The sequence below is a fragment of the Lobosporangium transversale genome (assembly GCF_002105155.1).
Source record: "Lobosporangium transversale strain NRRL 3116 chromosome Unknown BCR41scaffold_2, whole genome shotgun sequence".
In the NCBI taxonomy this organism is placed as follows: Eukaryota; Fungi; Mortierellomycota; class Mortierellomycetes; order Mortierellales; family Mortierellaceae; genus Lobosporangium; species Lobosporangium transversale.
Genome location: NW_019028980.1, coordinates 1,553,971 through 1,580,174, shown reverse-complemented (window position 1 = coordinate 1,580,174; position 26,204 = coordinate 1,553,971). Strand labels below are relative to the sequence as shown.

Here is a 26,204-nt window from a genome sequence, read left to right as displayed (position 1 = left end):
CCAAGCGGTGCAGTTCAGCACTGCAGCGATACGAGTCCATCTCCCTCTTAGTCAATAGCTGACTATTTTATTTTCTCCCTAATACGCGAGGTACAGTCCGTAATACATCAAGGATACATGCAAAGAGGGATAGTAATGTATTACAGTGGCAAAATGGTGAACAGACCCGAAACCCAAAGGGGTTATAGCTGATCTTCGCCCGACTTCAAAGCAGATTCTTTAAGATTATTGATTTTCCCATACCTGGATATCATCAACGGGGTCCAAGTCTAAACTGCCCAGTAGAGGTAGTCCTAAGAAGAATGTTTATGAGAAAATGAATGGGAAGCAAGAGAATCAAGTAGTGCGGACAAATGATATAGAAAAGCGGATCAGCAGGCTCATTGATGCTCTTACACGTTTCATTCGGAAGATGGCGGACCAAGTCTGGCCTAATTGAAGCCGTAGAAAGAAGGGAGCATTGGATCACCATGTAGCGAGCATTGAGAAAATAAAAAATACTGTTTGTAATAGCTTAGAGAGACAAAAGATAATTTTATTATAGCAATTAAAACAAACCTTTCAAAGGCTTAACACTATATACTGGTATATGAAGAAATCTGAGTAATTTTGTCTCTTTTTTTTCACAATACAAAACAATCATACGAAATGAGAGTCTTTTTTTTTTTTTTTTTTTTTTTTTTTTTTTTTATAATTTTTTGAGAGGAATATCCAGGCCATTTCCAGTAATACATGGTCTGGCTTATTACTCTTTGGATATTCTTGTTGCTTTATACCCGCACATGAACATTGAAGAGGTTAAGATGAAGGTAGTCGAGGTTACTGGATCATATATAAACGTTCTCTGTACTCTGGTAGGGTTGCTGCTGTCATACTTGAATGTTCGCCTCCATGATGAGGACGATGAGGCACCATTATTCGAAGTCGAAGCTGTTGAGGTTTTGGTGGCGTCATGCTTGACGCCACTGTTGTTGCCACCAATATTGTTGTTTGTATTTGGTTCGGCCTTCTTAACAGCAACATGATGAGAAACGAACCCTGAGGCGGCAACAAAGTGCGATACCGCAATAGCTGACGATGGAGCAGTCGTTGTTGCTGTTACTACTTTTGTGCTCGAGCTTGTCATGGTATAGTGGTTGTCTTCTATTTCCTCTTGTTCTTGTGTCTTTTCGTTTCGCTGTTTCTTTGACACTTGAATATCATGCTGTAAAGGGCTGCCAGAAGGCTCTTTGCGTTTCCCTGTGGAGTATGATACCGTAGTAGTTGATGATGAGGTAGCCAGCATTGTTATTGTGGTGCTTGTCATGTTATATTGGTTATCTTCTATTTCTTCTTCTCCCTGTGTCTTTTCATTTCGTTGTCTCTTTGAGCTTTGAATGTCACGCAGAGTAGGGCTGCCAGAAGGTTCTTTGCGTTTACCAATGGAATGCATTTTTTTTTTCTGAATGAACTATTGGGAATTCAGTTGGTAGAGAAAGGAAAAGTTGAAGAAGTGTTCAGGTTGTTGGAAGCTAAAATCAAGCCTTAAATAGGCATATTTTGTCACGTGAAGCCAATAGTTACGCGCGACGCGTCTATCTTGGGCAGTCATTTTATGGTTTAACATGTCAGCATTTCTCTTAAGCCCCAGTCTTGTCTTGGCAAGTGCGCCACCAAATTGGAACATGTGCACTCAATAACATCATCGGCTTTGTTCAGGTGTTTCTTCCTACAATCACTGAATGGATGCCTCCATTTTGACAATTCGATCGCAACGTGCATCTTCAGTCAATGAACATTTCTGAATTAGTCGAATTGGTCGAAGCCATGAGCATCTTTCTTGGCAAAAAAAAAGAAAAATAAAAATCTCGAAATTGCGTACGGGTCTGCAAGGGTTTCCATGTTGTCTTGCTCAAGCATGTATAGGAGAGCATTGAGCTAAAGTATGGGCAAGAAAAGGATCTAATAGGTCCCGGAGGAAGTACCATACTGTCCCGACCAAAGTTTATCATTGCAAGGATGCGATCATCTTCAAACCATACAAACCACCGCACCATCAAGTGTATTCATCTACTTTTTTGACTCAATTTACTCGCTCAGTCAGGGCCTACAGTTCGGTCATACCAGTTAAATATTTCTATAAAGATGGAGGCTCGTATTTTCCCTTGGGTTAGAGTTTTTGGGAGTTTCCTAAATCAGTACCTTGCGCGCCACAAACACGGCAGTCCAGAGCAATGAAGTTGGTCTGTTCTTCCTGGTTTGTACGAGAGTCAAGGCCTTGGCTTTGAGTGACATAAGTATCTCCATCATACTCTGAATGTAATCAGTAGCTTTCGCAGATTCAAATCGATTATTACAAAGATGCAAGGAAACATGTCACCCAATTCGTATTCAACAGTGCATTGTTGGAGAATACTAGTTTGAGCACAAAGTTATAGAGACGAGATAGCAGACCTAATAGCTAGAGGGGCAGCAGGGGAGGCAAAGATGACATTGGCTGCAGAATGGGGTCGTTACAATATCGATGGTATTTCCATGTCTGAAAGGTGTTGATTAAGCAACGTATTTCCTTTTTCACAAGATCAAAATGGTCTGTACTCAAAAGGGCAATGAAAAACCAGAGCGAACCCGGTGTGGTGCCGGAGACCAAGTAGTATCTTTAAGATGTCTTCAGGATGTCGTTCATGAAGAAGCCGTATATTGATCATACTCAAGAGCGTCTAAAACCATAAATCGGCTCTAAGTTCACCGAAAAACTCTTTGGTTCTCTCCTTTCAACTAAAGTACGAAAACAAACTGAGCTATCGGCTGTCTCTACTAGATTTCGAACCAACAGGTATGAACGCTTGTCCTTTTGTACACGTCCCTATCGTTGTTCCTGTACTACTGTACTTTAAATGTCTACTAAGAGAAAGGGGTGGCAAAGGTGTATCATTGAATCGTCTCTTAAGTGTAACGTGCTAAATATGACTTTTATTTGTTCTTTTCAATAGTAACTCTAGGGCTTAAGACCACTTGTTAATCAAGAGCTGCAGAAGTCAAGGGAAAGGCACATGTAGTAAGTAAAATTAAAAAAATAAAAAATAAATAAAATAAAATAAAAAAATAAAAAGAGAGAGAGGCTTCATTATTCGTTAATCAAAGAGAAATGAATATTCCATTGAGTAATTACCGACATGACAGAGCATCAATACCAACAATTCCGAAGGGCTGGCATAGTTGAGAAAGTTTGTGTCAGAATTGCTTCTACCTTCGCAAGCAATGGCAACTCAGCCTGCCATGTGAGTCTGCAAGACATTCGGGATGTGTTTCCAGATGCACAGCGATTCAAGCTGGAGGAACTTCCTATTCCATTCCTCATAGACCCTAATGGGAACAGGTATGCTACTGATTATGGTGTGCTTTATCAACCATCTTTGAAAAATAAATGAAGACGCTCAATCTGGCATATATCTGTCTTCTTGTTAGAGTCGAGCCACCATGCATTGGATTCTATCCTTACAAGATCCTGGATGTCATTACAGAAGCGCCGCAGTTAGGTAACGGTGACAACAGCAGCAGCAGCACTGAAGCTAGCAACGCCAACACCAGCAACACCAGTATCGACACCAACACCAGCACAAATACCAACACTGACAATACCAACTGTAGCTGCAATAACAGCAATCACAACACCGTCATCCACTTGCCTACATTGGGAAAGTCGTCAAAGCAGGCCTCCCAGGATACTCTTTTACCATTATCAAACTTGATTCACTCTTTCAATCCGTTCCTTACTACACGCAACAATGCATATATCGAGGTGATCAACTCTAACCTTGAGAAGGTTGCAGATGTGCTCTTGGAGGCCAAAGAGAAGGATGACAAGGTGGCTAATCTGCTGTTGGAAACCAAAGAAAAGGACAGCGAGCTGCATAAACTGAAAGACAAGATGCCTAATCTGGTATTGGAGACTAAAGAGAAGGAAAGTGAGATGCTTAAACTGCAAGAGAAGAAGGCTAAAATGCAAGTGGAAACCAAAGAGAAGGATGACAAAATACAACATCAAGGCCCTGACAAGCTCGCTAACCTTCAAAAGTATGTCCATGCTATCCTTACGCAGAACGTTGAGCTCCACGAATACGTAATTCCTCGACTGTTTATCATTCTACCTGTCGATCACACCAAGTGGGATCCAACGAATGTCTTGAAGAACAAAATTCGTGTTCATTTCCTATGTGAATGTGGAGATCACACTGCAATGACAAGCAAGAATAGTCAGAAGCCACTCCATATCACCAAACATGATGGATATGAGATCCGAAGCAGCACAGAATTCTTCCGCAAGTACGGAAAGCACATGTTTATCCTTTTAAAGTGGCTCAAGTTAGGAATGACCTCGTCTACATCTCTGGCACCATCCCCAAATTTGATGGATGCTGGTATCGATTGTTCAATCGACTATATGGAAGCACTCTCTAAGGAGGATCCAGACTTGAGCAACATTACTACAATCGATGGCTATGAAAGGCTTAAAGGAGTTGATCTCCAACAGCTGGGAGCGTCTTTTCGAATTAATGATTTAGGCAGGCACTTTGGCAACCTGTACAGGATCATGGCCGAAGCAGGTCATCTCAAATGGAGATGTTTCGATCACTGTCGTTCGATGTATAATGAAGAAGAACAGAAAGTTTTTGAATATGCAGTGAAGACGAACAGTGGCAAGTACGACTCGCATCTTGGAAAATTGATTATCACATTGAAATCAGAAGACGGGGCTAAAAGGTTCTTCAATGCCTTAACCAACGCAAGACGTGTTTACGAGCTATATGCCACGTTTGGCTGGGATTGGACGGAGACAGACCTTGAAGCATTTGAGAATGCTTTGGCGGTATCAAGTGTATCAACTCTTCGACTTGGACTTGGACGGCTTCAAGAAAGCAGCCTCAAGAAAGTACTTTCAACATCCAGGCAATATGAAACAGTTATTCGTGTCATAGAGCTCAGTAATATGAAAACGATTTATATTGTTCTATCCCCAGACCTCATAAAACTTCTCAATTTATGGCCCAGAAAATTGTCGCGCCTTCATAAGTTAACCTTTGAGACGAGCGCTCAAGCAGTTGGAGCCAGTGAGCTGTTAGAGCTTGCAAGCTCACTCAAGACTAACACAGCATTGGCTATTTTGGACTTGAAGAACAACTCGCTTGGGAATGAAGGGACTGTGGTACTATCGGAGGCGCTCAAGGCTAACACCACTTTGACTACCTTGGGCTTGTGGTGCAATTCAATCGGGAAGGAAGGAGCTCTGGCGTTGTCAGAGGTGCTTGAGACTAACAAGACTTTGACGACTTTGAATTTGCAGTACAACAAAATTGGGGATGAAGGAACTCTGGCACTCTCAGAAGTACTCAAGATCAACACTACCTTGACTATTTTGGACTTAAAGGGCAACTCAATCGGAAAGAAAGGAGCTCTGGTGCTGTCAGAGGCACTAAAGGTTAGCACATCGTTAATCGTTATAGATTTAAGTGAGAACTCATTTGGGAAGGAAGGAGTTCTAGTACTGTCAGAGGCACTTAAAGTCAACGCAACTTTGGCCACCTTGAGCCTGAGATACAATTCAATTGGGGATAAGGGAGCTTTGGCGCTATCAGAGGCGCTTATGGCTAACACAACTTTGACCACTATGGACTTGAGTGCAAGCTCAATTGGAAGGGAAGGGATTTTGACGCTGTCAAAGGCACTTAAAACCAACATAACTTTGACTACTTTGAATTTGCAGTCTAACTCAATTGAAGATGAAGGGGCTCTGACTCTGTCCGAGGTACTCAGGGCCAACACTACTTTAGCGACTCTGGACTTAAGTTACAATTCCATTGGAAACGAAGGAGCTCGAGTGCTGTCAGAAGCACTCAAGGTTAACATGACTTTGATCACTTTGGGCTTGTGGCGCAACCCAATAGGGGATGAGGGGACAATGGCACTGTCAGAGGCGCTCAAGGCTAACGCTACTTTGAATACTCTGCATTTGGAGGGCATCTCATTGGATTGAAGGAGCTCTTGTAGTGTCAGAAGTACTTAAGACTAACGCGGCTTTTACCCTTTATAAATTAATCGAGTCTTATACCTATAGGGACATACAAATTGTCTGGCCAACTTTGGTCTTTTTTTTTTTTTTTTTTTTTTTGGGCTAATTGACTGGTTCGGTAATTGAAATGGCGTGGGGTTAATTGAGGAAAGCGGTTTATTTTCAATGCATAGCTTGTGTCAGCCAAGTGGCCAAAACAACATTGTTCTTTAACTCTTCGATGTTGGCCCTCTCTCCTTTCAAGGCGCTTCTCGCATGTCAGCATTGTTGAAAATCTATTCATTGAATTCAATAAAACTTTTGTACATAACTGTCTGCAATGATAAACTATGTAAAGCGTCAAGTTGCGCGATGTAAAGGTGGTAAAGATTCTTGCTTGAAGTGCTCTTAAAACCGAGTAACCACCAAGAGAAGTGCTTAAAGAGCTTGAGGTCTCAATCACATCAGCCCAGCGAGCCCGGGAAAGGATTGAGAAACGTTCCGCTGCCAAAGGTGGGTTGATCTAAAACTATCTTTAAGTGAATTAAGTTATTAAGGAGATTATCTGACAAGCTTCGTTTATTCTGCGAAAATGTATTCATAAATGAGAGTCGAAGGGAGTTAGAATGTGAAAATAATCGAGAGCTCTGGAGCAATGAAAACTCGGTATTTAAAAATGTCTCTTACTTTGCTACGCTTCAAATAAGGTCGCCTGAAGATGAGGATGGTACATCGCAGATTACTAACGTTTCCCTACAGGGCATATGTGAGTTGTCTTGTCTGCGTTTCTTACACACACGTCTCCATTAATGTAGCCATAGGCAATTTGATAGCCAATGGCTGAAGCATTAAAGACCAAGACGGCATAATTTTAATTTTGCGGCTCCGAAACGTGGAGATTTTGGCCTGATTGAAAACTCTGAAGGGCAGATAGACATCCGCTTCCTGCAAGAGGCAAATAACTGACTCTCAAGCGAACACTTGGTGCCTTCCGCTATGCTTCGCAAAACTAGACAAGCACCGTACCATCCAAACTGGACGATACAATGTATCGCCCAATGGGCGGAGTAATTACTTGCATAATTAGCTTTGTATGATCATATGGGCCATACCGTGTTGTATTCTACAGATGTATCGCTCCAGCCTGGCTAGGTGATGCAATCTAATAGCTATTGGGCGAGTATACCACAGACCATATATAATAAGTGCGCTGATCGGCTTCCTGGCCAGGTATCCCAAAGTTGTACGCTTTTGCCGTCACCATTTGTGGCTACCTTTTCTTTCGGTGGCAATCTTAAGGCTAATGAATTTGGGATGACATAAAAGGCTAATCTTCTCCAAATCGTCCTATTGTAGCAGAATAAATCCAAATATACATAACATGTCCAAGGTCTAGTCGCTGAATCCAGACATCTCGTAAGTCTGCCTCATTGAACGATTTCCCAGCCCGAAGTAAGATCATTAATGCATGGGCTTCTGCTTACTTCGTTATTAGCTAAGTGATAGGTAAATTTTAGCTCTCGAAATTAATTTTTACCAAGATAAATGCTCATGTCTTCGACCAATTGGACTAATTCAGAAATGTTCAATGGCTGAAGATGCATGTTGCGATGGAATTGTCGAAATGGAGGCGCCCATTCAGCGACTTTAAGAAAAAAAAAACGCCAGAACAAGGCTGAAGATGTTATTGATGAGTGCGTATGTTTCAATTTGGTGGCGCGCTTGCCAAGACAAGACTCGGAGGCAAGAGCAAGGGTTGCGTCTTCCTTATCATGAAAGACATGACCATATAGCCATGTCTACCATGAATACCACAGTGTTGACAAGTAGTTGTGAATAGCATAGATATGATGTGATGAATAAGAAAGAGGTGCCAGACTCTTCGCCTGCCTGCTACTGAGAGCAGACAGCCCAGGGCGCACCACGAGGAGGTGGTCTGGTTGCGCGTCCCCCACCTGGTTCGCAGACTCAGAGGAAATCTACCTGGGTCCCGACAGGACAGACCCCTCCGAGCTTCAACTCCACTCCCCGCATATCATGAGCTACTCGGCTAAAGTTGCACCAATCAATTCGTGGATACATGTTGAACAGTTGCCTGCTGCTTTGCGGTGAGGAGCCAAGAAAGAGAGGAAAGCGAGACCCTTTTATACGTTCTCAGAGGCATAGTGACTCGCTTTCTTTTCTTTTGTCACCAGCCTTTTACAGCATCGAGTCATTGTGGGACCTTTTTCTCATTTGGAAAGTGCTTTGCAATTTGGCATTTTTTTACTTTTTTCCTTTTATTTCGAAAACAGTCCTCTCTTGCGGATGGATCGTATTTAATTCTTCTTGAACCTTGATACTGCTGGGATACTAATAAGCTTTTATTTCTGTCTGCTCCATCTTCTGCTTTCCTTTCTGTCTTGACAATCTTGGATAATCCTTTTCCTCTTTCTTTCCTACCGTGGTCTGTGCTCGCTTTCCATCCTGTCCTAATGTCCTAATAGAGTTTGTTTGTTTGCTTGTTTTTGGTAAGGCTGAAAGAACTCAAACTGGAGCTGCAACCTTAAAAAATAGACCCTGAGAAAGACATTCCAAAACAGTCATGCTCTTTTGATAGTCAGGATTGCATCTAGACAGAATCCACTGTTGTGTTGCAAATGCTTTATGGCACATTTCACCCGATCGAGCCAAATCGATCGCATTGTCGAAAGCAATCGATACATGTCCCATCATGCCAAAATTGGTGGCGAGCACAAAACTAGTCACTAAACATCGGGTAGGTGTGTGTAGGAAAACTCAATGATGAGTTTGGTTCTCAAATGAAGTGCCCTTGCGATCAGTAGGCCCAGGCCAAGATATACAATCATCGGATCACCTCCTTGTAGTGCTCTCTAGACTGCCTGTTCATCTGCAGATAGATGAAGAGTCTGGCAGTATCTTTATTATTTGCTGCAGTTTTTTTTTTTTTTTTTTTTTTTTGGTTCTTTACAAACATTATCATCATTCTTATTCGCAAGCACCCATAAGCTTTGGTTTTTTAGTTTCCTTGACTTTGCTGTTCCATTGCTTTGCTGGTATCCTCTCAGCTTGTAACAAGAAAAAAAAGGGCCTTTTATAACAATTGGTTATTCTCGGGTGGCACAAGTAGAAAAGATGAGTTGGATAATATTTTAGCTGAAAAAGAAAGTATCAATTAAATCCTTTATTTTATTATATACACTTTATATTATGTTTTATCATATTATTTTACATGCGTTTCTGCCCTGTGTCATAGCATTTTGATTTTTTTAGTATGTTATTGGTGAAGTAATGTGTAGAGCTTGAGATGTGTTATCAAGGTTTTCTATGGAGCGTAAGATTTGTCTTGGCTTTGGAGGATGCCGTTAGATAGAGGAGTTAAAAAAATAAAGATATTCGGAAGTGTGAAAATGTTGGATACCGGATGAAAGTCAGACGAAGGCGAATATACTATAGCATGAGGCTTCTGGAGGTCATGAAATAGCAGTTCCTCTCTATTCTTTTCTTCCTTTGCTTCTTTTTAGCTATTGTCTTCTTTTTCCTTCTCTTCCGTCGACTCATCAGCACAACCGCACTTGTATACATCTGCTAGAGTGCTGCAATCAAATTCTGGCTTCCCCAGGCGTATATTGACAACGTTATGGACAGCGCAGGCCCAATTCGACAGTGCAGCTCTTGAGGATGTCTGTGGAGGATGTTCCTTCAACATCTGTTGAAAGTGATCCGCACTGAACGCATTAAAAAGAACCCCGGAAAATGAAAACGGTTCAAACAATCAAAAAAAAAAAAAAAAAAAAAGAGATACAGTGAATACAGATCCATTGATATCACAAAATAATAAAGAGTATTCATTCGTTGGACGATTGGGGAGCGTTGGATTTGAATAAGTTGAGGTAGATAGCAAACTTTTTTTTTTTTTTTTTTTTTTTTTTTGCCTACCATTCACCGCAAGGATAAAGTCTCGAGAGTAGCATAATCCATTGTTTAACAGCAGCCCTCTCATCCGGTTTAGGCTTGATAGGGTATCTTGAGGCCATTGTGTGAATGAGCTTCCATGTGGCTCGACCTAATTCGGCTCTATAAAATCAAAAAGACGTTAGTTCCAGAAAAGGTCTGGTCTCGATTGTAATCACACACAAAATAAATAAATTGATGAAGAATGATCGGTACTTTGCTGTGGTGTTTCCCAGTTGAGGCATGATAACCTCGCCAGAGTTGAGGGAAGGGTCGATAAATATGGTTTCACTTTGTTTGCCTTGACTACCACTGTTGCTTCCAGTACGACTGCTGTTGAGAGAAAACGATTCCTTAGACCTGGTGAGGAAGAATGAAGGCACAAGAATAAGACTAATGAAACAGAGGGCTATAATCGCTAATGCCGCCCTAATCCGAATGGGACCTGTCATGGTGTTGATAGTGGTGGTGGTAGAGCGACTTCTCCTTCAACAATGAGGGAATAAAGATGAATAATGAAGAAGTGAATGTTGATGTGAGAACGAAAAAAAAAAAAAAAAAAAAAAAAGCGCTTTTGGATAAAAAGTGTGAGTGACTGTCTGCGTTGCCACAATTGAGAGGCAAGGCTGTAAGATATAACTACACGCGCACCCATTTTTCCACTTTTGTCCATCATCACTTTAAGCTATAGCTGCATTTGCGTTTGCATTTGCATATCCCTTGGAACAACTGTCTGTCTTTTTGGTTTTCCAGCTCTCCTCGACTGCCCTGTAACAGAATTAAGCGCGGATGAGGTCCTCGGAATCCCTCTTCAACGACTCAAACTGGGAAATCCGTATCCCAAACGCACAAATTGAAGCACTTCAGGAGGACTACAAATTAATCATCCATGCAAAACCCAGGACTCATGTCTTTTATGGCACGTTTCTCATCTTTTTTGTTTCTTGTTTAATTCGCAAAGAGCATCCTATATCTTATTCAAATGCGATGCAGACATTACCAAGAAGAAATGATTAACCACAAAATAACTTTTTTTTTTTTTTTTTTTAAACGTATTATTGTGAATAGACGAGACAGTCTTGTTCTTTTTACAGATTTCTCTCCCGAATGACCTGTCAACTTTACATGAGGAAACTGAACGCCAAATCACTGAATTCTTTCAAACCCTAGAAATCCAGGTAGAAGCAGCTTTTGTCGATGCTCTTGCATTAGCAACTGCAGCCTCATCAGGACCAGGACAACATGGACCCTTCTCACGTCCTACCAATAAACGAATGTCTGTTAGTTCACCCGGTCCATATGGTGGAGGAGGACGTCTCCCCCTAGGCGGTGATCAAGGACGCATGGAATCTACTTTATTATATTCATACACTTATAATCCATTGGAGATTGGTAAAGAGCCTGTGATTCGACCCATTAATGGACTTTGGACTGCCATATTTCCATTTTCTGTACCAGTTTGTAAGTTCAAAGGGAAGAATGAAAGCGAATGATGCATCCTATATTATGTATAAATATTTGCTTATACCACAGCATTGACATGACAGTTTTGCGTATATCTAAAACCTCTAGCCTTTGTGAAAACCAAAGCAACAAACACAGTACTTATGCTGAGCGCACATGTCTCGCATCGTCCAACAGATCAAGTCGTCCCAGCAGCGATACCATTGGATGATCAGTACAACGTAGAGTGCTTCAACATGGTCAATCTCTTGGAAGGGCTGTCTGACGGTAATGTTGGATAAGAACCAGTCGAGGCGCCCCTCCTTTTTTTTTTCTTGTTTTTGAAAAGGGAAAAACTAATCCTTAACCTACCGACAAAATAGATCCAAATTTCCCATCGTCGCTGGCCCCCCAACATCACTATCGACCAGATACACCTCGTGCTAGGGTACAAGCGCCTCCAATGGCGCCTCTATTGAGAAGAAGTGTACGTCGAAGCATTGCAGTGCGTTCCGCGTTAAATGTACGAATGAGAACCACACGTGTATCACCTACAGAAAACCCCTTGATGATGTCAATCGAAGTTGAAAACAATTCAGAACATGGAGCAAAATTCAAAACGACTCAACTGGATGTGGAAGTAACTCATGCAGTTGTCACACCTCTTGATTCTGCTGGGCTCACAAAGGTAAAAAAAAAAAAAAAAAAAAAACTATATTTTACATCCTATGAAAAAGAAAAAACTGACTTTTTTCTCGCTTTAACTGTAATTTTTGATAGCTTCCAATGGTCTTGAATTCATCGGATCATGTCACTTTTTTGTTTTCAGTTTCATTACTCGAAAATCCAGAATTGAATCCTACCAGTCCAGCTATTGGAAATACACCCTTTGGAGGACATAATCGACATTCGACTGAGAGTTTAGTACCGACAGGAGTTTTTCCAAAGGATTCCCAACGTCAGGTCACAATCGTTCTACAAGGCGTTCCAGAAGTAGACGGTGTTCAAGGGCAGACAATTCATTCGCGTTGGAATTGTTTCTTGGATGTTTCGGAAATCACAAAGCAAGACAATGCTTCATCAGGAATAGGAGTAGGAGTAGGAGTAGGAGTAGGACCAGGAGCAGGACCATCACAGAAACAGCTTTTTGCGCCTCATCCATCACATCCTTCTGGACTGTTGCCTCCTCCAGGATCATTGCCATATAGCTCCTCAGGGACACCAACTAATTCACAACATCACCAGTATCAACTTCATCAAAGGAATCGATCCTTGCCTTCAAGTCCTCAACCTCAGCATCCTTCGTTACAAAAAACTATGTCTCTACGTGTCACTAGCAGCGGTTCTCCACCTGTACATAACAGCAACCGTGAATCGCGTGTAAGACGTTCTTCAGTTGTTTCAGATGGCACTCCAGCACATTATACACCCCAAGGTCAACGGGGAAGCGGAGGGGGTACTAATTCGGCTCTTAGCAGCGCCAATCGGAGGAGTGGTCTTGGTTGGGGATATGGTCGACCTTCAGAAAATAACCAGGGTGGTTTGGCCCCAGTCCAAGAAGGATCTACTTACCGCTCTCCGGTGATTGGGCATGGGGGCGCCGGAAGTGAATCTGAGGGCGATGAAGATGAAGCGCCTTTGGCAGTGCCTGGGAACACCCAACAGAGTGGTCGCCCAACCATCGCTGGAAATGCAATGTCGCCTGGATTAGGTTTGGATCTGGCATCACAGGCACTTACTGAAGTGACACAAGGGCGAGCAGAGCAAGATACTGGCGACGGCATTGTTATATCCTTTGCAGGTAAAGCCTATTTTACTATTGTTTGTTTGTTTGTTTGTTGGATTGTTTAATTGATTTGATTTTGGTCAAGTAAGTAACGGTTCTTGTTTTTTTTTTTTTTTTTTTTTTTTCCTTTGCAATGTAACCAGTGACGGATAGAGTGGTTGTAGGCAAGATTTTCAATCTAGAGATTTTCATTGTCAATCGATCACGCCATATCCGTCGCTATACACTTGTAGTACCTAACAGGAAGCGTGCTAAAGGAGGAGACCCGAGTCAAGGATCCAAAGTGTTACCACCCTTGCCTAGTGGTGAACGTGCAGTCATTCAAAGCGTGCCAATTGATCCATACATGGAAGAATCCGAACTGTTACGCCGACATGTCGACAATGAGACAACAGAGGCGGATATTATTTGTCTTGAAAATAATATTCGATTGAGGTAACGTTACACATATTAATTCCACGTTGTTATAGTGTCTTTTTTTTTTTTTTTTTTTTTTTTTTACAAACAAGTAAGTTCTTGCTAACCTTTCTCTTTGACTATTATATGTATGCATGACCAATAGTCCGTTATACCCATTGACCTGTCAGAACTTGAACTTGCGTTTTATTGCCATCAAGGAACAACTTCATACTATTGATCTGGTGCAGTTAGTAGACAATGATACAGGATTTGTAACTAATTTGAGAAATTGTCTGTGCTTCATGGCTGAAGCATCTTTTGGAGCATTGTCGCAGCAAGTCCCAGAAGTAAGGAATCGATCATAAAAAAAGAAACCCTCTGGAATGCAAAAGAAGAAAATAAAATAAAAAAAGAAATAGAGAAAAAAGAAGTTGGACATAATATAGATCAAGGGTTGCTTTGCTCATTTGCTACTACTTTGGTTTCCACTGATCTGCTACCAATGCACGTTGTTGTTACTGTTAATAATATCAATGATGATGATGAATTTAATATCCTTTATTCTATTACACTAAGAAGTTTCTTTTTTACTCCCATTTTCCATAATGCACAAAATATAAACTCTTTCCTTTTTTTTTTTTTCCTTATGCCTCAACTGTTGAAGGATCCAGACGAGTTTCCTTTCCAAGCTCATCATATCGCTTGACGATATTATCTTTATAAGGATGTTCCTCGCCCTCAAAGACAAAGAGCCGAGCCAATCTAGGTTCACGAAGACGGTTTTTGGGTAACATGCCAGAGACTGCTTTACGAATGACCGCATCCGGATCCTTGTTCATCAAGTTCTCATAAGTGATCTCTTTAAGTCCTCCAGGGTATCCAGAATGATGTCTGTAAAGTTTACTCTTGGCTTTCGTTCCTGTGGTCATCACACTCTTGGCGTTGATCACTACAACATAATCTCCACAGTCGGCTATTATTATTTTTAAATAAATAAAAAGCAGATCGGATCAAGAAAAAAAAAAAAAAAAAAAAAGAGCCGCGTCAGAAAAAAAAAAAAAAAAAAAAAACGATGCCAGATGAATGAAGTACAGTTGGAGGAAAAAGAAACACAAAAGGAAAGAACATAAGGATCGGGAGAATAAACTGCTTCCTTATTTTCCTGCTTTCCTGTATTCCTGCTTTCCCTGTTTTCCTCTTTTCCTGCCTTGCTTTCCTGTTTCCTGCTTCCTGTTTCCTGTTTTCTGTCCTCTTTCTCATCATTATGTTTTCAAGGCATTTGCTTAGAAAAAAAAAAAAAAGAAATATAAGTACATACATGCAGGGTCATAAATAGGCTTGTGTTTCCCCATTAGAGTCTCTGCAATGCCAACAGACATGCGGCCAAGAACCCTTTGTTTGGCGTCAACAAGGTGCCATACCCTAGCGTATGCCAATGCAGTCTACCATGAGATAAGAAGATAAAAAGGAAAAAAGAAAAAAAAGGATAATAATAAATAAATAAATAAAAGATTGAAGAAAGAGGGTATCATTACAAAAAAATATAAAATAAAAGGTAGTAATTTCCCTCCATCCCACCTTTCCAATAGCTTGAGACATCGTAAAGCAGGGATAGTGAAATGTGTGTGTCCAAAAAGGTGAATGGGAGTGCCCGACTATGTTAATGTGTTAATGCCTAAGTCGCCAATGAGGAAGGCTCCTGTGGCTTCCTCAGGGCAAATGTTGTTTACGTTAAGGGTCAGGCATCTCGCCCAAATATTCCAAACCTGGGCTGGCAATGGATAGCAGTCCCATTTGGTTTGTTGCTGGAAGGTGTTTGTCCCTCAATCATTTATTTATTTATTTTTTACTATTTCTCCCGCCTCTCTCTTCTCTTCTCTTTTTTAGTCACTTCTTTTTTCTTCATTCCTTAGCCTCATCCTCCTCATCCTTAGAACGTTCTTCAGCAAATACTCAAGGAAGAAACGCTCCTCCAGAAAAAGAATACAAAAACCGGGAATATAATATTCTTTTATCTTGAGATCGAGAGAGTGAACCCGCTGAGATAGCTGTCAAATACCAACACTTTCTTTAAACATCATGTGGAGAGTCTCTCGTCTCAATAGTGCTTCAGGACTTGGATGCTCTAATCAGAATGCATTATTATCGCCATCATCATGCTTCCTCTTTTCAGTCCGTTCTCAACTTCAATCGTCTCGATCACAACTCAATCACAGAGGGTTCCAGTCTGGATCTGGAAGATCTTTAAATGGGAATAACAGTGCCAGTACCAATACCAATGCCAATACCAATGCCAATGCTAGTGGTGGTAGCACAGGGGGAAACAGCGGAAATGGCTCTGGGAAACTTGTTGGTGAACGGATCGCGATTGATTCAAAGACCCAGATGCGTATGGATCTGCGTAGGGAAGCCATGAGTAATGGTGCCAATGCATCCAAGATCAATAGCAACAATAGCGCTAACAGCAGTTATAATAGCAATGGCAACAAATGGGCTCCACCGCCAGGATCTCAAGGAGTCAGTCCATACCGTCGAGCCTATGAGGAAAGCCAGAACAGATCATATAGTCGTCAAAGTAGCAATAGTAACAATCATGAAGGGAGACAAAGACAACAAGGTCAGGAAGGACGGAGGCCGGGACGATACTACAATGAGCGCCAAGAGGCAATAGCACGCCAGAGTGCACCCTCTTCATTTGCCACGTCCTCAGCTTGGGGATTTTCAGCTCCTGCTCCACCAAAGCCTGCTCCATCAAAGTCAATTACATCTACATCTGCACCCATACCCGCACCACCCTCTTCTTTTGCCACCTCCTCTGCCTGGGGACCCTCAGCACCAGCACCAAAATCAATTACCAGCTCTAAACCCAGCCTCTCCTCTACTCAGACGAATGCATCCACTACTATAAAGAGCACGCCTTCTCAACCTGCTGCACTACAAAAGACTGCCACTGAGACTGCGAATCAACCTACTATAACCCCGACATCGGCGCCATCCAATCCTACTGCTACTGTGAACGCAAACACCACAATATCATCATCGCAGTCTGGATCGGCATCATCGACTCTTGCTTCAAAAGCGCCCGCCCCTATGCCATCGTCGTCATCATCTTCCTCGGCATCATCTGCAGCTTCAGCTGCACCTACATCTGCAACTCCACAGGCCAACGCTTTTGTCAAATCGACTCGTACAGCAAAGGAGAATGCCAAGAGACAGATAGAGCAAAGATCAAAACAACGTAAACAGCGACAAAAGCCTGCAAAGGATGTCTTCATCCCAGATGCGATCACTGTTTCGAACTTGGCAGGGCTATTGGGAGCAAGGATCGGGCATTTTGAGAATACCATGAAGGCCTTGGGCATGGAGATCATTCGTCATGACCATAGTAAGTTAAAATGGTACCTTTATCATAGTTTAAGGAGGAAGCTAAATAGAACTATACTTATATGTTCTGCATTTAACTCTCTTTAATTATCACTAGTCTTAACATCTGAGGAGGCTTCCCTTTTGGCATTGGAGTACAATGTCAACCCTATTGTTGGAACAACTGAAAAATTATTCGATTTGAGCCCACAGTATGTATAGAGGCACGATCTTTTCTTTTGAAGGAAAAAAAAAAAAAAAAAAAAAAAAAGTCTCTAAACAATTTCATATTAACCTCAAAAAATAATACTAGACCAGAGCCCGAGGATATGTCCATCTATCCATTGCGTCCACCTGTTGTGACTATCATGGGTCATGTAGACCACGGTAAAACTACATTACTGGACTCGCTCCGCAAGACATCGGTTGCGGCGGGAGAGGCCGGAGGTATTACTCAACACATTGGAGCCTTCTCTGTACTGTTGCCTTCGAAACAACGGATAACCTTCCTCGACACTCCTGGACACGCAGCCTTCTCGGCGATGCGTGCGCGTGGCGCCCATACGACCGATATTGTTGTGCTTGTGGTGGCAGCAGAGGACGGAGTGATGCCTCAGACGGCAGAAGCCATTAAGCACGCAGAAGAGGCCGGTGTACCGATTATTATAGCGATCAACAAGTGTGACAAGTATGGTGCAGAACCCGACAAGGCTAAGCAGGCTTTACTTAAATATGGTATCACTGTCGAGGACCTTGGGGGTGAAACCCAGTGCGTGGAGGTATCTGGTTTGACAGGCAAGAACCTTGACAAGTTGGAGGAAGCTATTCTGACATTAGCCGAGGTCTTGGATCTGAGGGCTGAGGTTGATATCCGGGGCGAGGGCCATGTGATTGAATCACAGATCGAGAAGGGCCGTGGTAATGTGGCAACAGTATTGGTGAAGCGTGGAACGCTCCGGGTTGGGGATATGATTGTGGCGGGTGATACGTGGTGCAAAGTAAAGGCATTGGTCGATGACACGGGTAAGAACGTGAAGGAGGCACCACCTGGTACTCCGGTCAAGGTAATGGGTTGGAAGGACCTGCCCAAAGCTGGTGACGAGATGCTTGGGGCCGAGTCTGAGGAACAGGCCAAGTTAGTGGTCACGAACAGAGCTCTCAAGAAGGAGAGGCAAGAGCAACTAAAGAGTTTGGTTGCAATTAATGAAAAGCGTCGCCTTGTTGCAGAGGAGGAAGATGAGGAAAAGGCAGCGCTGCGTGAATACAAGCGTAATGCATGGCTCTTCCATCAGGGAGCGCTTGATTCACATCCGGAGGCGCCTCAGGCCAAGAGACTGCTTTCGGTTGCAGCCATGGCAGCGAAGGAGGAGGAAGAGAGTGAGGTCAAGAACTTGAGGATGGTGGTCAAGGGCGATGTGAGCGGTACAGTAGAGGCAGTTTGTGATGTGCTATCTGGTCTACCAGACAATCAAGTCAAGGTCAGTGTCATCCAGAATGGTGTAGGAAACATTACGGAAAGCGATATTCAATTTGCATCTTCCTGTGGCGGTAAGGCCTCTGTCTTTTGTAATGTCCATTTTACTTGGATAAAAAAAAAAAAAAGATGGGGTTTTTTCTAACAGGTTTTCTATTTTCATATCTCTTTATATATATATGAATATTAGCCATGATTTTGGGATTCAATGTCAAGGCAGATAAGAAGCTGATACAAACAGCGCGTCAGATGGGGGTCAAGATCAAGTCTTATAATGTGATCTATAAACTTTTGGATGATGTGAAGGTGGAGATGGCGACATTGTTGCCTAAGGATATTGAGGTGCAGGTCGTGGGAGAGGCCAAGGTTGCACAAATCTTCCCGATCAAACTCAAAGGAGGACAGACCCAGAATGTGGCGGGATGTCGTATTACGAATGGAGGGGTGAATAGGAAAGAGGACGTACGTATTGTTCGTGATGGAGAAGTTATCTGGGATGGACGACTGTCGACGTTGAAGAGGGTGAAGGAAGATATCCAAGAGGCCAAGAAGGGTACGGAGTGTGGCATGGAGTTTGATGGATTCCAAGACTTTAAGGAAGGAGATGTGATCCAGAGCATCAAGAAGATTGAAGTTTTGAGGAAGTTGTAAAAAAAAAAAAAAAAAAAAAAAAAAAAAAGGCGCATTCAAAAAAGAGCTACACAACATACACCTTCAGATAACATTACCACTAGCATTTTATTTTATTTTATTTTATTTTTTTAGTATTGTACCATAAGCTAACATGAACAAACAGCATAGATCATTACAACCACATTTTACAATTAAGACGTAGCATCATAGCATCATAACTTGTTGACTTTTTTTTCTTGTTTAAATTGAAAATTGAAATTAAAAAAAAAAAAAAAAAAAAAAAAAAAAAGATAAAGAAAATGATGGTGCAAACCAACAGCGAGGATGACATTGACAAGAACTAAACTTTCTCTTGACACGAGCGAATAGGTTGTTCTTCAGGTGTTACTCACATTGCCTATGTGTATAATACATGAAAATGTACATATACATGTACATTCATATGAATCGACATGTATGATTGGCAAGAGAATATTTCGTGAGAAAAAAAAAAAAAAAAAAAAAAAAAAAAAGAGGCTTATGCACAAGTATCAGTTAATCAATTAAGGAGGTTTAAAAAATAAGATAAAAAAGCGTTGGGCGCATATCTGAGAGTGTGAGTGAGAATGAGCGAAGGTGTGAGTGTGAGTGTGAGTGCTGATGCACACTGAGCTTGGGCCCTTTTTGAGCTTTTTTAAATTAGCTTTGACACATTCTGACGCTGTGCCTGAGAAGACGAATAAATATATATCATCAATAGACTTTTGAGCCCTATTGGCCTTATTGGCCCTATTGGCCTTATTGGCCCTATTGGCCTTATTGGCCCTATTGGGGCTGGACCACATGAAAAATGTGTTGCTAATAATGCTGCTCTTATGTTGCCTTTGTTGCTTAGATTGCATATTCTACCCATCAAGTGACAATCTGGACAAACATCCATGTATATACTATCAGAGTCATCTCATTAGCATATAGGCAAATGGAAAACAAAAAGAACAAAAAAAATAAAAATAAAAAGTAAAAAATAGAGGTAGGGGATAGGGGGTAGGGGATGTGGCGAGGCATATTCCCTCCAGATCCTTTGCATGTACACTAGAAAAAATTATATTATTTTACCCTTGTTCGTTTGAAGTGTGTGTACAACGAAACGGTTTTTTTTTTTTTTGTGGTCACTCATCTTGACTAAAGGAGGGACACTTAAAACAGGGGGACCAGGTCGAATGCACCGTGCATTCATATCGTTTATGAAAGAAAAAAAAAAAAAAAGAGGTCCTTTTCTTGATTGCATGCACATATACATATACATTTTATTCATAAATGTGGAGCACTTTTTATTACTTCCATAACCTGTTACACCACTTGTTCCCCCTGCAGGAACAAAACATGAATAAATGAATTATTAGAGCGAGGTGACCAGCGCCACTTGCTCATTTACCTCGTTGTGTCACGGCTCTCTCCTATGCATGTCCCTATGACACGCTCTTCCCCACTTTTGATCTCTTTTTTACGACATTTTGCAGCGCATTACATTAGATGGGACGCATCAATAGCGACAGGAGAGTGCAAAAAAATAATAAAAAATAAAACGGAGATAAATATTCAACAAGGATATATACTAATGTATATATACAGGTAGACTAAACATGAGGGAATACTCTGTATGCAAAGATTGATTTGATTTGATGTAAAGTTTGCTTACCATTTCCTCGGGAACTGTCGCTGTTTGCTGGTTTTTGGTTGTTGGCGTATTTTCTCGCGTTGTACGCTCATATCACGTGACAAATGGTAGCACAAGGTGCATGCAGTTAGGCGGCATGCAAAGAAGTTTTTTTTTTTTGTTTGCAGAAAAAAAAATGTTTATTTAATACTCAATCAGAAATTGAGTTGATGGGCTTTATAAGGGGTATAGTAGGGACAGAGTCTGAGACAGAGAAAAAAAAAAAGATTGATGGGATGGGATGGGATAACGATGGAAAGATAAAAAGTAAAAGTAAAATGGGACTTTTGGAGGACAGCTGACTAGGATCGAATGGGCAATGAGCAATGACATGCAAGATGTTGATTGCAATTCAATCATTCCAACGAGCAAGCTTACTGAGCAATACTGCTTACCGTTAAGCGTTAAGAAGAGTGAAACTGAACTAGTTAGAGTTATTGCGTTTTTTTTTTTTTTTTTTTTTTGTTCCTGAGCATTTCTATTGCACACTAACGTCTAGATGCTATTCGATGTGTATTATAATAAACATGTATAGCATCATCTGCATTCCTCTTGCTCTTATCCTTACTCTCGCTCTAATCTCTTTGCTCTTGATATTTTCCCGAGAAAGAAAAAACATCTATCCTCCTTTCCTCCCCCATTGACACTCTTTTTTTATCGGATACTTTTGTAGCATCAAATCATCGTTAGTTTATCACTTTTAATATTTTGTATATTTTCTTTCTTCTTTACAACAACCTCAGCTTTCTTCTTTCTTTCTTTCTTGAAAGGACGATTGTCTCTCCTCTCCCCTTTTTGTTGCAAAAAAAAGTTTTTGTTCGTTGCACTGTTGCACTGTGTTGTTGCACATAATTCTAATACATCACTCATGTATCACACATAATAATCCTTTCAAATATTCAAATATTCAAGGACAAGGGCTCTTTATTGATCATCGCCTCTTTTTGCACTAAACCATCTTTTTTTTTTTTTTTTTTTTTTTCTTACATTCTCCTTCTCCACCCTCTTTCTCCACTTTACCCCTCCTCCTCTTTCTCTTTTCTCTTCCTCCTTTTCAATTCTTTTCTCTTATACTTCTTCTTCTTTTCTTCATCATATTCTCCTCTCCCCATCCTCTCCCACACTTCTCCCCCCCACACATAGAGGAACAAACAACCCAAAAGTGGAGTGGCTCACGGTTTTTACGCCTGTTTTTTTATCCCCCACCCTCCACTGCCTCCATTAGGGGAAGTGAAATCGCCACAGGTCCAATCAACCCAAAAAAGCAGAAAAATAAAATATAATGTCCACTACCACAGCTTCTTTTCCCAAACCTGGAACTTCTTCACAGCCACAATCTCAGGTACGATCAGCACTCAAGGCCCCACGCTCATCGGGCACGCACCCACTTTCTCAATCCAAATCCGAAGCAGATGATAAAGAAAAAGATAAAAATAAAATTACTAACAATCTCAATAACGTTCAAACCCAAAAGGCTGACGATCCATCCTCACGTCCTCAACAAACCCTTGGCCTCAAAGCATCCACAGAAACCCTTAGGGCCAAAAAATCAACTTCTTCTTCTTCTTCTTCGTCCACACCTCTCACCTCTGCAGCCAACACAGGCTCCCCTGCTTCCTCACTCTCAAATGACAAATCTGCCACAGCCGGAGCCCTGTCTATGACCCCTGTCAATGGAGCAGAAAAAAAGCAACAAGAGCAACAGCAACAACAACAACAGGAAGAAGAAGAAGAAGAAGAAGAAGAAAAGTCTTTACTTTCACGCAAGCTTACTTTAAGAGCTAATAAAAAGCGGAAAAAGGAACGCCAAGAGCAGGAACGGGAGGAACAAAGGCTGAAGGAAGAAGCCAACGAGGCTCTCCGTAAAAAACATGGTGAATACCTTCCACCAGGGCAATCTTCAGGGAAAATCCATACTCATCGGCCACATCCAAACCACGACCATTATCAAATGGAACGTTCAAGGTCTCCAGCCCATCTCAGACCACATCCCCCTAATCATCAAAGGAGTCAGAGCTCCGTCAGGATCGCTGCCCCGGTGCCCTTGTCTTCTACAGCCTCTGCCAAATCTCCTGTGTCACCCTCTCCTTCTCCTACACCCTCCACTTCCTCCTCAATTTATTCCTCTAATCAGAACAGCTATACCCGTGGGCGCAGCCGTCCAACAAGCCCAATACGCGACATGATTGCCATCCCAATGGATTATGGACATGCTCAAGCACACATCGATGATTTAAAAGACCTGGACGCAGAAGGCATGCTTTCGGAACACTGGGAAACCCAGGATGACAGTGAAGAGGAAGAGGCGCGCGAACGCGAGCGTGAGGCGGCAGTCAATGGCTATGGTCGGAGGAGAAACCATAGCAGGAAGGTCTCTATCGACACAGACACCAGTTTCCGATCCAAGAACTCCTCAGTCGTCCGATTCGACCTACCCGACTTGAGGCCTCTTTCGCCATCATCTATGGCTTCATCACGTCGATCTCGAGCAAGTACAAGTACACGCAGGAATAGGTCGACCATCTATGTCGATCGCCGCAACAATTACAGCGAAGGCGCAAATACCGACACTGATACTGATGCCGACGTACGACAGCGACAACGAGAGCAACAACAACAACAACAACAACAGCAGCAGCAGCAGCAGCAACAACAACAACAACAACAACCACAACATCAACAATCCGATTACGAAACGCAAACAGCAAGTAGCGCAGACGAACATGATATGGAGATGCAGGAAATCCACAAGAGAAACATGTCAACCATTGGTATTGTGACAGGCCTGGATCCTGAGCTTGATGGAACATCACGACCACACTCAAGCATGAGTCGACATTACCGCCCACCCTCTACAAAATCAGGCCGGTATCATTACCACGCAAGGTCCAACACTCCCAACTCAAACATGCCTTCTTCAACTTCTAATCGCTGTCGTTCAACCTCACGCCACCGTCACCATCCTCAGTACAATTACCACCAGTACCCAGATTATAATCAACACAATAGGTCGATGAGTGACCTTAGTCCGTCTGCGATGGACGGTATGCGTTCCAAGGCAGGATCAAGAGCAGGAGGTGCAACAATACGAGGTGGAGGTGAGACGGCCGCTGGTGGAGAGACTGGTAGTGTGTATGGAACTGAGCTGTCGACAGATGAGCATAACTATCTTGCTCCCTTACCGCCCTTTCAAGAAGGGCCAGCATACACCAAAGTCCCAAAACGCAGGTATTTTCGGTGGTGCTTTGGAGGCTGCAGGTGGTGGGTACTCTTGTTGATCCTTTTCACCGTTCTAGGCCTGTTTGGAGTTGCAGCGGTAAGCCCCTCCTTCTTCCTCCCTTTTCCTTAAAAAAAGAAATGCAACCTGTTCGGGAAAAAAGCTTTTTTTTTTTTTTTTTGTTTCTCTTACTCCTTCCTGGGCAGGCGTTGACTGATTGACCAATGTTCTCTTTGTTTCTTTTTGTCCCCCTCTTTCTCTCTCCTCAGGCTTTTTTGCTTCATCAATACCGACCATGTATAGCGATTGATCCCAAGACTGTTGAACCTATGATCTATATTATTGACCCCACAACCGTTCAGGCACTTTCTCTGGAATATCAAACCAGCACAGTAAGTTTGCGTACTTGCACGAAAAAAAAAAAAAAAAAAAAAAAATATCCATCCTCACAATTTTTTTTTTTCTTTTTTTCTGGAATGTTCATTCTTGTTTTTGTTGATAATCATCCAATCACTTAATAGAAAGGGGTCATTAACATTGTGGACTCGTTAAACCTGAATGAGACGCGTGTGTTGCTGAAGCTGCAAAGACAGTTTTACAAAATGAAGGACCGAAGAGATCTCACTGGTTTCCAAATCACTACTCTTGCCAACGGCACTGTGCAATACGTGTTGAATGTGAGTCAAAAAAAAAAAAAAAAAAAAAAAAAAAAAAAAAAAAAAGAGACTCTTTATCACAAAAAACATTCACACACATTCATGCAGCAGGCACATGCAGCCTGAAAAAAAAAAAAAAAAAAAAAAAAAAAAAAAAGAGAGAGAGAGAGAATACTAATAGCATTACTATCCTTTTTATTTTGTCTCTCTTTTTGGTATCCACAGGATATCGCCAATGATCATCGAGATTTTTTTATTTCATCTGTGCTTTGTTCACCATCAATCTTGACTATTGAGATGCCCAGAGCAGTCCCTGGTCAACCAGAACTCTCACTGGACGCCAAAGTGGATCAACAGGATGTATTCATCAATGTGAACGCGGACACTCCTAGGAACGCAACTTGGAGATTCAAGGGCATTAGCAATCATGATATGATGATCCAGGTAAGCACTATTAAAAAATGTCGTGCGGGGGGGGGGTTATTATTAATTTTGATTACAAGTTCGTTGTTACTGACTTCTCTCTCTTTTATGCCTTTATTTACATAATAGTCGTTAAACATAAATTCACTATCGATTTCATACACATCTGATTCTCCTGCAACAGTGTTGCTCAAGTCTGTCATTGTACGCGATCAACTTTCAGTGACGACCGTCAAAGGTGATATTCATGCAAGCATTGGCTTTTCTATTCCCTCCCCCGGCTCCCAGATTTATTCTTCCTCTTATCCCCCGTCCAACCCACCCACCCCCAGTACAGCCATAATACCCGCTGTCGTGAACTTGAACACACTTGATGGTCAGATTCAGATGAATATGATGGCATGGAACCAGACATGTGCTTTCCAAGTCCACTCACCCTCTGTCCAGGTCACAAAAGCAGGGCGACTCATCTTACCTTTTGAAGGCAATAACGGAGGAGGCTCAAATGGCAATACGACTGTCAACGTTGATGGATTAATGGCGCGCCTCAGTCCTAATGGCATCGCTGGAACTTTCACACCCGGACGATTCCAAGATATGCGCGCATCGTGGCCTCAACCCTCATTCACTAAAAGCAGCTGTAGTACTACTGCTACTACTACTGGTGCTACTTCTACTTCTACTCCTGCTACAGAGACGATGGCTTGCACATCCACCAGTACTGTTACTCAGAGTACATCTGCATCTGAAACTTTAACACAGACTTCATCCCCTTCAGTGACAAGCAGCAGCAGCAGCAGCAGCAGCAGCAGCAGTGATAGTGATGGTTGTAGTCATACAATAAGCACATCGACGGTTTCATCAGCACCATCGTCATCTCCAACGACAACACCTCTTATACCTCCTGGACCCAGAGTAGGGGCCGGAGGGTCGCCTGCTCCAGCTCAGTTCATGATTCAAGCCAATAGGGATGTTGTGTTGAATTTCCCTTAGACACCTTGTTATCTATTTTATCCATCTTCTACTTTATTAGCCCTTTTTTTTTTTTTTTTTTTTTTCCTTCTTTATTGTTTATAGCTCAACTCTTTTTTCCCTCTCCTTCCACTTCCCTTCCCTCTTTTCCTCTTCCCTC

General features: G+C 42.0%; 7 protein-coding genes across 7 annotated transcripts; 5 read left to right on the top strand and 2 right to left on the bottom strand.

Annotated features, from left to right (window-relative positions):
• The first annotated feature begins 764 nt into the window (after positions 1-764).
• Positions 765-1,484, top strand: BCR41DRAFT_345448 (hypothetical protein). Its single transcript, XM_022022716.1, has one exon. The coding sequence runs from the start codon at positions 783-785 to the stop codon at positions 1,023-1,025; it is 243 nt and encodes an 80-aa protein (XP_021886197.1). The 5' UTR covers positions 765-782; the 3' UTR covers positions 1,026-1,484.
• A 2,426-nt stretch (positions 1,485-3,910) lies between these two features.
• BCR41DRAFT_367142 (hypothetical protein) lies at positions 3,911-6,013 on the top strand (the record flags this gene model as incomplete). Its single annotated transcript, XM_022026277.1, has 1 exon — positions 3,911-6,013. The coding sequence occupies one exon, from the start codon at positions 3,911-3,913 to the stop codon at positions 6,011-6,013; it is 2,103 nt and encodes a 700-aa protein (XP_021886196.1).
• Positions 6,014-9,548: 3,535 nt separating this feature from the next.
• BCR41DRAFT_376452 (ERV/ALR sulfhydryl oxidase domain-containing protein) lies at positions 9,549-10,227 on the bottom strand (the record flags this gene model as incomplete). Its single annotated transcript, XM_022027051.1, has 3 exons — positions 9,549-9,756; positions 9,968-10,105; positions 10,199-10,227. The coding sequence occupies 3 exons, from the start codon at positions 10,225-10,227 to the stop codon at positions 9,549-9,551; spliced, it is 375 nt and encodes a 124-aa protein (XP_021886195.1).
• Positions 10,228-10,638: 411 nt separating this feature from the next.
• Positions 10,639-14,047, top strand: BCR41DRAFT_383313 (TRAPP trafficking subunit Trs65-domain-containing protein). The gene is made up of 7 exons (XM_022027447.1): positions 10,639-10,901; positions 11,051-11,443; positions 11,555-11,713; positions 11,809-12,113; positions 12,206-13,226; positions 13,355-13,646; positions 13,774-14,047. The coding sequence occupies exons 1-7, from the start codon at positions 10,772-10,774 to the stop codon at positions 13,973-13,975; spliced, it is 2,502 nt and encodes an 833-aa protein (XP_021886194.1). The 5' UTR covers positions 10,639-10,771; the 3' UTR covers positions 13,976-14,047.
• A 128-nt stretch (positions 14,048-14,175) lies between these two features.
• BCR41DRAFT_345444 (50S ribosomal protein L13) lies at positions 14,176-15,290 on the bottom strand. Its single transcript, XM_022022715.1, has 3 exons — positions 15,189-15,290; positions 14,929-15,052; positions 14,176-14,583 (listed from the first exon to the last, which is right to left on the bottom strand). The coding sequence occupies exons 1-3, from the start codon at positions 15,207-15,209 to the stop codon at positions 14,255-14,257; spliced, it is 474 nt and encodes a 157-aa protein (XP_021886193.1). The 5' UTR covers positions 15,210-15,290; the 3' UTR covers positions 14,176-14,254.
• Positions 15,291-16,700: 1,410 nt separating this feature from the next.
• BCR41DRAFT_376450 (hypothetical protein) lies at positions 16,701-19,098 on the top strand (the record flags this gene model as incomplete). The annotated part of the gene is made up of 5 exons (XM_022027050.1): positions 16,701-16,995; positions 17,092-17,185; positions 17,287-18,037; positions 18,098-18,521; positions 18,638-19,098. The coding sequence occupies 5 exons, from the start codon at positions 16,701-16,703 to the stop codon at positions 19,096-19,098; spliced, it is 2,025 nt and encodes a 674-aa protein (XP_021886192.1).
• Positions 19,099-21,801: 2,703 nt separating this feature from the next.
• BCR41DRAFT_418571 (hypothetical protein) lies at positions 21,802-26,108 on the top strand. Its single transcript, XM_022029641.1, has 6 exons — positions 21,802-22,118; positions 22,251-24,092; positions 24,263-24,385; positions 24,515-24,670; positions 24,875-25,093; positions 25,202-26,108. The coding sequence occupies exons 1-6, from the start codon at positions 22,059-22,061 to the stop codon at positions 26,063-26,065; spliced, it is 3,264 nt and encodes a 1,087-aa protein (XP_021886191.1). The 5' UTR covers positions 21,802-22,058; the 3' UTR covers positions 26,066-26,108.
• The last annotated feature ends 96 nt before the right edge of the window (positions 26,109-26,204 follow it).